This window comes from Watersipora subatra, chromosome 4 (genome assembly GCF_963576615.1).
Source record: "Watersipora subatra chromosome 4, tzWatSuba1.1, whole genome shotgun sequence".
Lineage (NCBI taxonomy): Eukaryota > Metazoa > Bryozoa > Gymnolaemata > Cheilostomatida > Watersiporidae > Watersipora > Watersipora subatra.
Genome location: NC_088711.1, coordinates 3,105,459 through 3,115,834, shown reverse-complemented (window position 1 = coordinate 3,115,834; position 10,376 = coordinate 3,105,459). Strand labels below are relative to the sequence as shown.

The 10,376-nt window shown below is 36.4% G+C and overlaps 1 protein-coding gene across 1 annotated transcript; it reads left to right on the top strand.

The window, feature by feature from the left end:
- Positions 1 to 341: 341 nt before the first annotated feature.
- Positions 342 to 10,301, top strand: LOC137393752 (peroxisome proliferator-activated receptor gamma coactivator-related protein 1-like). The gene is made up of 14 exons (XM_068080440.1): positions 342 to 353; positions 767 to 972; positions 1,305 to 1,425; positions 3,986 to 4,148; positions 4,338 to 4,394; positions 4,484 to 5,107; positions 5,340 to 5,417; positions 5,520 to 5,583; positions 5,686 to 5,784; positions 5,990 to 6,190; positions 6,312 to 6,422; positions 7,258 to 7,514; positions 7,703 to 7,786; positions 9,915 to 10,301. The coding sequence occupies exons 2-14, from the start codon at positions 791 to 793 to the stop codon at positions 10,019 to 10,021; spliced, it is 2,148 nt and encodes a 715-aa protein (XP_067936541.1). The 5' UTR covers positions 342 to 353; positions 767 to 790; the 3' UTR covers positions 10,022 to 10,301.
- The last annotated feature ends 75 nt before the right edge of the window (positions 10,302 to 10,376 follow it).

The window sequence follows — 10,376 nt, the reverse complement described above, 5'->3', positions numbered from 1 at the left end:
TCATTAGCTAATAATGGCATTAACGTTGTACAAAATACGTTGTTTACAAAATCATCGTGTGACAGTTGTGGAAAACATAACGCAGCGTCAAATTATCTCAATTAACAAATGATTGTATTGTAAATTATTTACCACAAACAGATAAATTGTCTAACAATATCTATAAACAAAATAATTTTCATATTTTTCAAAAATCATTTTAATGCGTGAAATTGTATATTAGAATTATTCGCATATCCTTGCGCTACTTCGCAAATGGTTGCTACGGTAGCTGAGCGGTTTAAACGTCATTTCCTCAGGATATAGGTCAGAGACCACGCTACAGCTTGTGGAATGAATGAATCGCGTGGCTGGTAAGCGTGTATTTTTGCTTTTCGGAGATTCTCCGTATTTTATTGTTTCGAAGCGCATTCAACGAAAGATTTATATATGATCCATTTTACTATGAAATGCTGCAGTCAAACTTGCTTTAATCTGTTTTGTTTTTAATTGCTTATAGTATTCCCCCAATATCAGCAACTTTATACTGTCAGTGGCATGAATAAGAAAATGCAGCAAAACCGAATATCTTGAACGGCCTTTGCTGCTAGGAGTATTTTGGTCTATATCCGTTTTGTCAGCAGTACATAATATTCATTCATGTTATTCTAGTGCAATATATATCGAAGGAGTAATTTTTTAGCGTATGTAGCCTGTATTTTAATCAAAATCGATCACATAGTTCGTTCGGATGAATCCTTTTACGAAATATGCATGTTGATTTTAGAAGGAATGCTCTCAATCTTATGCGATGGAGACTATGGATTTTAAACCAGGATTTGAAGTATTTACTTCTCCAAGAGTGCGACCACGATCTGAGGTAGCTTTTAATGACATGCTGATGACAAACGGATTCACGGGACTTTTTGACGATGTCTTTCTTGGTGCTGAATCTATGCATTGCGATATATTCGATGAGCTTGGAGAGAATAGGTATTATTTGACATTTCTTATTATGTACCCATTTAATATCTCCTAAGTTTTTTGACATAAGAACAAATCCTGATGAGGCATGGGATCTATCTGCCACATGGAATTTAGCTCGTTTTGCATAACATTTTATATTTGTTTACTTGTTTACTCTGTCTTTGTTTTGTCATAAACTACAATTGTTTTGTCAACAATGCAAAAATGAAAATCTAAATAGATAATGTATGGGATACGGAGAGTTTTAGGATGCTTTAGGAATTATTAGTGATGAAAGGGCTTTGAACAAAGAGTTTAGACATTCGCATTCATAACCATTGAATGTATCTTGGTTCTAGCCAAGCAGATGACACTAGAATTATTGATGTGGAGAGCATTGATGAACTGAATGGTCTTGATTGCCCAAGCAGGTTAACCACCTTTGGTTCACCCCATAATCTTTCACAGGTCTTCAAGCAGGTTGGTAATGTAATTGCATTAAGACTATGCAAAGAGACGCTTCTCTTCAGTACAGCCACTTCCACATTTCGTTTGCATTTCTGATGCTAATAAAACTAAATGTGACATGATTTGTTTGCATCACATGCTCATTTCTCACAATATCCTCACACGATATTTTGCCAAAGCAACCGCAAAATACAAACTTGTATTTTTTGGTACCAAAAACTCTCATTTTTTGTTTTTGATCCAACTATCCACTTGCAAGTTGGAGTTATTTTGAAACTTCTTTTAAAGCTCACTAGACAGTTCACTCAATACACTGTTAAATTATGATTACCTTTTGCCATGCTATTTCAACGAACTTTAGTGGCATGCCACAAGAATTGTACACACCATACGCATTAATAATTTCTTTATATTCCGGTTTGTGTCAAGCCCAATTCTAGATTTGCTTCCATACTTTGTCTTTTGCAAAGTTCAAATGCTGTTGTATATTTATTTTTATACTCATGACTTTTTACAAAACACCCAAATGATTGCATATTAATGGCATACAGTTAACTTCCTTGAAAGCTTATCTTTTAAAACTAATGCAAATTAAACATGTACAATCAACATAAATTTCCACATACCAGCTCATCTGATGGTAACTCGAGAATCTTTTTTTCTTTAAAATGCTCGACAGAATTTTTGCTAACTCTGAATGAAAAATTGAAAAATTTTATGAATTTGACAGCCAAATTTAGCCATCTTAGTAAATAGGGAAACTAATATAAGTAGACTAAAACTGTCTTCTGATCATTTAGAAGCATCCCATTGAAGAAAATAAACATCAGGCAATGAATAACTAAGTTTGAGAGGTAATAAAAAACTTGGAGTTTTACAAGGTTTCTGGCATATATTTATGAGAAAACTTGTCTGTTATGTGACCATTTCTGGAAAAGATGTAGACTTGAGCGGAAACTTTCTTACCTCATTTAATACAAGGTGCTTTATTCCAAGAATCACTAATAGAATAATAGCAACATATTACTTCTAATTTGTCCAAATCTACTGTAAAAGATGACTATTTTATTTAACGATAAAGATACCTTTCTAAAATTGTGCAGACAACTCTAAAACTTGATGTTTTGATTATAATTATTATTGTACACACTGCGTAGTTGCAACGAGCTTCTGCGTTTGTTGGGCCAGCTACTAAGCATTGTTATATCAAGGCTTCAAACACATGATAATGAAATTGATTTCATGGATGGGTATTATTATTATATCGTTTATTAGTTGTAAAATAAAATATTCATGATATCATATTTGAAGTCCTAAACATTCACCTCATCTGTTCTCTCTCTTACATAAAGACTTAGTGTTACACATTTCTGCTAGTTAAAAGTTGTGTAAGAACCAGTAGGACTATTTAATATGGTATATTAAAAAAACTTATGTCAACTCTTGAATACACAGTTGTAAATTCTTCTCGGTTGGTATAAAAGTGATTTGGCTGAAGCACCATAGAACTGGTATCTGTCTGAACATTGTTTTTGTCAACTGGCATTTGTTACGATGCTTTTTAACTACTATTTTTTTGGAAATGTTGTCCAACAGTGGAAGTAATTACATGACATGTCGTTAAGTTTGCGTCTAGAGTTATGTCAACTATATCATTCAGTGACAGCTCGTGTGTTGAGTACTTGTAAGACATCATATTTGCACCGCTGTGTGGGCTTTGCCTTGAAAAGTTCTACCATGGCTTTTAGAAACCTGTTCTGAGAATTTCCTCGGAGTAGTGCGTTTATGATTGATAACAACTATTGGCTGCCTATTACAGTGTGCCCTCGGGTTAAGATGTCCCTATTTTACGATTTTTTGCCTTACAATGTAGAACACGATGTTTTTTCGCCCTCTACACAAAATTTTTCGCCATTCAGTACTAAAACTGCTTTAAGTATGTGTTTAGTTTTTATTTTAAATTCATTTAAGTTAAATTCAACGTTTATATTTTACATCTGCCTCGAAGGTAAGAAACCCATCAACTCCCTATGGTACATACTGCACATAACACATTATAATGTTACATTTTTTTGCTGATCATAACCACTAAATACATTAGAGTTACTGTAGGTAACTATAGTTACTAAGGTTAACATATTATTTTGTTAGCAATTTTTAATATGTACATAAAATGTATATAAAATTTAAATGTTTTGTTACCAGGGGGTGTTTGCATTAGGTAATTACTATAGGTTTCTACACCCTTCTATACCACATTTTCAACTTACGATGTCAACACTGGAACGAATTCAAATCGTATGGTGAGGGTCTACTGTATTATGATGATATCTCCACTGTAATACTAACTTTTGGAAAGCCATCGTTTTTGTCTCGTTCTTAATGACTTAGTTTTTCATTACTGATCATATCTTGTACTGAGAATGGTCAGGATTATGCATTCTAAGTCTGGCTTGTCTAATATAAGTTACATAGCACTTGGGTGTGTTACGCAATTTGAAAGGAGCATGAAGGAAATCCTGAGCTGTTTTTATATTGGCTGCTACAGAATAGTTATGTGGACTTATTACAGCCAGCATTACAGAAAGATACGGGCAACAGAGTGAGGCACAACTCTGAAAGGATGATAGTGGAACTCGATCAGCTTTACAATATGACTTCTAATGGGCTAGAACATTCGATTTCAGACGAGGCTGTTTCAACCAAATTGGAAGAGGGTGATTTTTCATTGTTTGGTAAGCATATGTGACACAAATAAAACAGGAGATGGTAGGGATTGGAAAGCGTTGTATAGTGTTACAATGATAGACCGTTTAGTCATTCCTGTATGAATGTGTGTCCACTTGCAAGCTGAGTATTTTTGAGCTCATATGCAGAAGAGTAGACAGCACCTTGTTCAGATATGTATCTCCATTCTTTTGTAGACATTGATGGTATCGAGGCTGAAGACTTGGAGGCACTATTTCGTGAGTTCGAAGGAGGTGAGGATTATTTTCTCCGTGTCAGATTGTTGACAGTCATCCCACCTTATCTGTCCTAGTGGGTCACATCCTTTTCTCTTATATTTTAGCAGTCACGAAACAGTCACCACTCAAAGAGAAGGTTGCATCTCCTGTGAAAGCTAAACCCCGGCCGCTTACATTAGATGACTATCGGCGAAGTCGCGGCCTTGCTGTTACAGCAGTTCCAGCAGCCAGTCCGGAGCCAGTTGTGTCTACCTCAAACCCCACCATTCGGAAACTAGGATTTGATGTATCAGGCAGAGTTAGCAATGAAAAGTATCTCAAAACTGGACTGACTACTTCGTCGGGCATTAAGTCCTCCAAGAGCTGTAGTAAGTTGCCTCAGTCCTCAGAAGACAAATCTACCAAAGACCCAAGACTTATGCAGACGGCTACAGCTTCTTTGAAGCCCTTTCCAAAACTCATCCCTGTTGGTACCGCCCACCCAACTACTGCCAAGGATAAGGAGATAAAGAGACTGGATGCTCCATTGCGCCGAACATCTAGTGCACCGATCCCGTTGGACACACTCAAAGCCATGCCTCTGCCCCTTCAACAGCCTCCCAACACCCTCTACAACAAAGCATCACAGAAAGTGCTGAGGGAATCGCATTCAAATTCTGTGATGGCAGAGGTGGAAGTGAAAGCATTTAGGCATAGCATGGAAGAGCTGGTACACGCTATCGTGCTAGGTGCGCTCATCTCTTTTTTATGTATACCAATATGCTTCTTAAACTTTCTCTCTTACATCATTATAAATTTTAATCTCCGTCTTCTCGGTAGATACTACCGATGGATGATTTAGATGATGTAGATACTAGTTTTGGATGGTTTACTAGTGAGTTTGTTTTGTAAAAATTTGGCTATTGCTATAGTGGGCAAGTTTTCTTTATAGCCTATTAATATTTTGCTGTTGCATTACAGATCATGATTACTATTGCAAGCATCTCCCAGATAGAAATATCAAAGCTGAACTAACATCACTAATCAACAAAATACCTGGTAAAGTCTCCGAGTTGCTCTCTTTGATCTTTGACACATCAATTTAATATCGTTCACCTATTACTATTATTCTCTTGTTTTAGCAAAATATGTGTTTTTCAGAATATATAGCTCAAACTTCTAGTCCTATGCAAGCTCCTTCCAGCGCGGCTCATGTAGAGTGCCGGTGAGTATCTGTTGCTTTATAGATAGCGATGTTTGTCTCTTTGTTGAGCTCTCGTCTTAGACTGACTTAGAATGCTCACCAGTACACGGTTGGTTGTTGTAGTTGTAGTGCTGAAGCGCCAAAGGTTAAAGTCTCTAACCCCTCTGTTAAAGTGGAGGCAAAACAAGTAGAATTACCAAAAGCATATGTTCTTCCAAACAGGTAGGGCACTGCTGTAATATTTTCTTGGTTGGCCATACTTTGCTGTTACAAATCAGGATTATCATACTGTTTCGTGGGAAAGATAAAAGTTTGCTGATGTGCTCGTGGTCACATTCAAGTAGGGGATTGTTGCCATTGTCCTTCGGACCTTGTGTATCCTTTTTTCTTTACTTTTGCAATTGTTAGAATTTCTTGGTTCTTGCAGAGGGCGACCCAGAAAACGCAGATATAGAAGAAGTCCGAGTTCTGGTAGATCATCATCCAGTTCAAGCAGTTATGACTCAGAAAGTTCTGACAGCAGCTGCAGTTCATGTAGTTCCTCAAGAGGTAGCCATCGTCGTCGCTCGTCGTCTTATACGAAAAAACAAAGGCGGAGATCTGTCCGGCGACACAGTAAAAAACACAAGTACGACAACAATACCTTAATTGACGATGCATAAATTTACGTCTTAAAACATACGTCAGTGACTCCCAATTTTTTTCAAATATAAAAACAATGTATAGTAATTCCACTTTCTTGTTAGCAGGTCATCAAATCACTCTCGATCAAGTCGAGGAAGACACCACGAGTTGTCCCATATGCACAGGAAAAGACACAGGTCTATAAGTTCCTCTACGGATTCGACCTCCTCTAGTCGGTGAGCTTTCTCCTAATTCTTCACAATGCTGTGCTGGTATTCTGGATTGTAGTCATTGAAGTAGATACAGTAGCCTTTCCTACAACATAAATCCGTTTTAGGAACGATTCTGTTATACAAGCAGTAAAATACCTATAAATTGCATAATTCGTTCCAATTTCTCTCCAAACTCACTCATTTGGCCCCTCAACAAGAAATAAAACTAGACTTTCCTTTTTAATCTAATGACTGTACAGCAACTAGTATTATTGGTTTATATCGACAATTGTTCTCATTTTTTTATCATTTTCACTCAGTTTAAAGTCTATGGCTACGGTTACAAGTTAGGGAAGCACAAGCTTTTAATGTCAATTTGCATCGATTTCTTCTAGATAGCAAGGTCTACGTTGCAAAGGAAAAATAATAAAAACATATTTGTCTAAAATATGTAGTAAAACAAAAATATATCTTTACCATACATAATAAGAATGGTGTCTATCTGTAGTAGAAATAACCTTTCACCTCAGTCTTTCTCCTATGTGTGGCAAGAGAGATGGCAATATTTTTAAGGCTAACTGCGAGATTCCTGTTATTCAAATCGAATTTAAAAACTTGCGCCAATAGACATTTTTAAATGTATTTAAGTGCGGTCTGCTGGCTAATCTAATCAATATGAGGCTGATATAAAATTGTTTGGTTTCTAGTTTACCTGTCAAAACAGTGATGAGTTGATGTATTTCTGCTGTTTTTCTGTTAAAAATAAGAAGCAACTAGGGTGAACACTTGAAACTTAAATCGACTATCAATAACTAGATTATACTTGTGAGTGCTTTGAGTTTTGTATGCTTTTTTGCAGCTCACCATCGCCCAGTTCTGCTGAATTCGCCGCATGCAGGCGTAAGGAAGAGGAAGCAGCACACGCAAAAGCCATGGCAGAGCGGCGAGTAGTTTATGTCGGTGGCATCGATGTCAACTACAGCAAAGCGGATCTTAGAAAGAGGTTTGCTGGATTTGGAGAAATTGAAAGTGTTAAGACACGTCTGCGGGATGAAGCCGAGAATTATGGTTTTGTCACATTTTATTCCAAGGCTGACGCCTATGCCGCCATAGAAAGTGAGTAATTGTAGCATCAGCTGGAATTTACCCTGTTTAAGGTGGTCTTCTTATTCTTGCTCTTCGCTCAACCTGGTAAATGTAATATCTGTTGGGGTACTGCTAATATTACTGTAAACTACGTATCTGTGCACAGTTATATTTTTATAAAACTAAATGAAAACTTTTTTCTGTTTATTATTGTTCAGAGGGTAACGATGTTTATGGTCCGAAATTCAACCTTGGCTTTGGTGGAAGAAGAAATTTCTGCTCCACAGATTATGCAGATTTAGGTGAGTAACTAATATGACATTTCTTTAAACGCCATGGTGCTCTATTTTTCAACCACTCCCCTATAGTGGCAGTCAATGGTCAAATGGTGGGTGGGTCAATAGAGGTGTCTTTCAACCTCTATTTGAAAGGCACCCATATTTGGAGGTGCCTTTCAAATAGAGGTTGGCGTTGTATTTTTTACGTAACTCGTCAGAAATTTGGGAAGATTAATTTGACCCTTTTACAGGTGAAGCGAATGTTGCCTATATTTTACATTCAGCTTCGGGTGGAGAAACATTAACCCTTTTAGATACAAGAAATCTGCTAGCTTAACTCCAACTTGCCACAGATCTCTAAATATATATATGCATTGGGAAGCTAAGAAATATTGTTAACGGTGCATCTTAGGTCGGTACAACGCGCATACAATGCATACGCAACGGACATACAAGGCACTTGCAACGCACAAACATTGTGAATACAACGCCGACACAAGTAATTGATGTGCGTAATTAAGTAATCAAAGTAATTAAGTAGCATGCGCCACAACGTGACACTGTTAACACATTAATATTACAGTATTAAAGGTTGACTTGCAACAAAATTCACATTACAGTTATTTGGTATTAAAAGATTTACCATGTCTTACTCTGCTGTGTTGTAGCAAAATATGTGGAAATGTGATTACAAGCTCTTAAAAGCACAGAAACGAACAGTTCATCGCCGCCATCGCGAGACCGCCGTAGATTAGAAATATCTCTGCTGAAATATCTCTACTAGTTGATACATACATACAAGTGATACATTGATACGGACATACAAGTGCCTTGTATGTCTGTTGCGCATGCGTTGAATGCGCGTTGTACCGACCTAAGATGCATCGTTACCGAAATATCTCCACTAGTTGATATCTATTGCTTGCAATTAATTTACGATGGTATTACAGTCTTGTGCCCTGCTTTGCAATTTGTTGGAGCTTTATATTTTATTTCTGAATTTAATGGCATACTTTTATTTTATCACTATATTTACCAATGCTGTATGAAAGCACTTGTTGATATGTTTCCTACAGTTGGCAACCAAAACTACCTTTTCATGTGCAATAGAAGAAAGTTATAAGTGTTGATCTATCGTAAGCTTTATGTAACCGCGATGATGCTGTCAAATAATATGCTATAAATCTGCCAATTTATAAGTTATATAATTATAATCGATCAACTGCTACAAATTTATATTCAAGAACAAGTGACAAACAAATCATACTTATAATACATGCAAAAAAAATTGATATCAACAAAAATAGTTGCATCGTTTGCTCAGCTAGTTGCGTTCTGATTGTTGCTTTTGTTTGGAACGATTTTATTTTCTGACTGTTTCATATTTTCCACAATGTTTTCTGATTTCAACTCTTCTGCATTACTGAACTAGTCGATATTAACGTACTAACATTTTTTTAGCCGAGCAAAACTTACTAGTTGCATTATGCACAAAGGATAATAAACTTTTAGCCGCATCGGTGCTAAGCTTAACATTTAGCCTAAAACTAGTCATTCACATATCATTGTAAATTTAAACCGTTTTCCACATACTTCAAACTATCAAGACCGCGTTAAACAAAGAACTACTATTAGCCGGAGAGAGTTAATAATTATTTCTGTCGTGTTGTTTTGAAGTTTTAACGAAAAAACCAAAAAGCTTTGGACTTGGAAAACCGACTTCGACACGAAAGAAACAACGAAAGAACTGTTATTGATATAACTGAGTCACGTCATTATCAGTACGATTTTGTGGACATTTTTTATGGATGCCATTATGGGTTTGTAAAGATCAAAGAATGTCAAAGGGACAGTCAAATAAAGGCGGCATTCGATTGAAAGATGGCGCTCTATTTTTTAACCGGTTTTCTATAGTGGCCCTCAAATAGATGTGGTGTTCAAATGGAGGTGGCGTTCAAATAAAGGTGGCCATCAAATAGAGGTGGCGTTCAATCAGAGGTTTGATGGTATCGGATTAATTTTAAAATGCTTTTTGCTTCTCATGTATTACTCATTCCTTGCTGTTTGCAGCAAGAAATGAGTAATACATGCAGCAACCACGCATCTCCTTTGATATATCGTTTTGTATTTCTGAGGTTTCCTGTGTTTGTAGATGGTTGTCAGGCTGTGAAAGAAGAGTGGGCTCCTCGTAGAGGTCCAACTACTAGCGAGGATGACTTTGATAGGCTACTGAAACAATCATTGCGAAAGATGAAATAGGTTATGCCAGCTATTTAGATTTTTATAATTGTTTTGTGCACTTTTCTTTTTCCTACCATCTCTCTTTGTTGATGCAGGTAAATTTTGTACTGTTTGAAAATATTTTCTACAAATGATAGATACATTAACTATAGAGATATTACTAATGATAAAGAAATGTTTGATTTTGCTATTTTATGACCGTCCCACCTATCATCTATTGAATGGTTTAATGCTGGATCCGAAGATGTGTATCATTATTAGTGTCTTTCTCCTGTTTCATAGCGCACAATACATCATTCGCTCAAATTTTGAATCATGGTGGTATTGAACTTACCTATACAGTATTTACATAGCTTTCATTTGTATTTTGAAA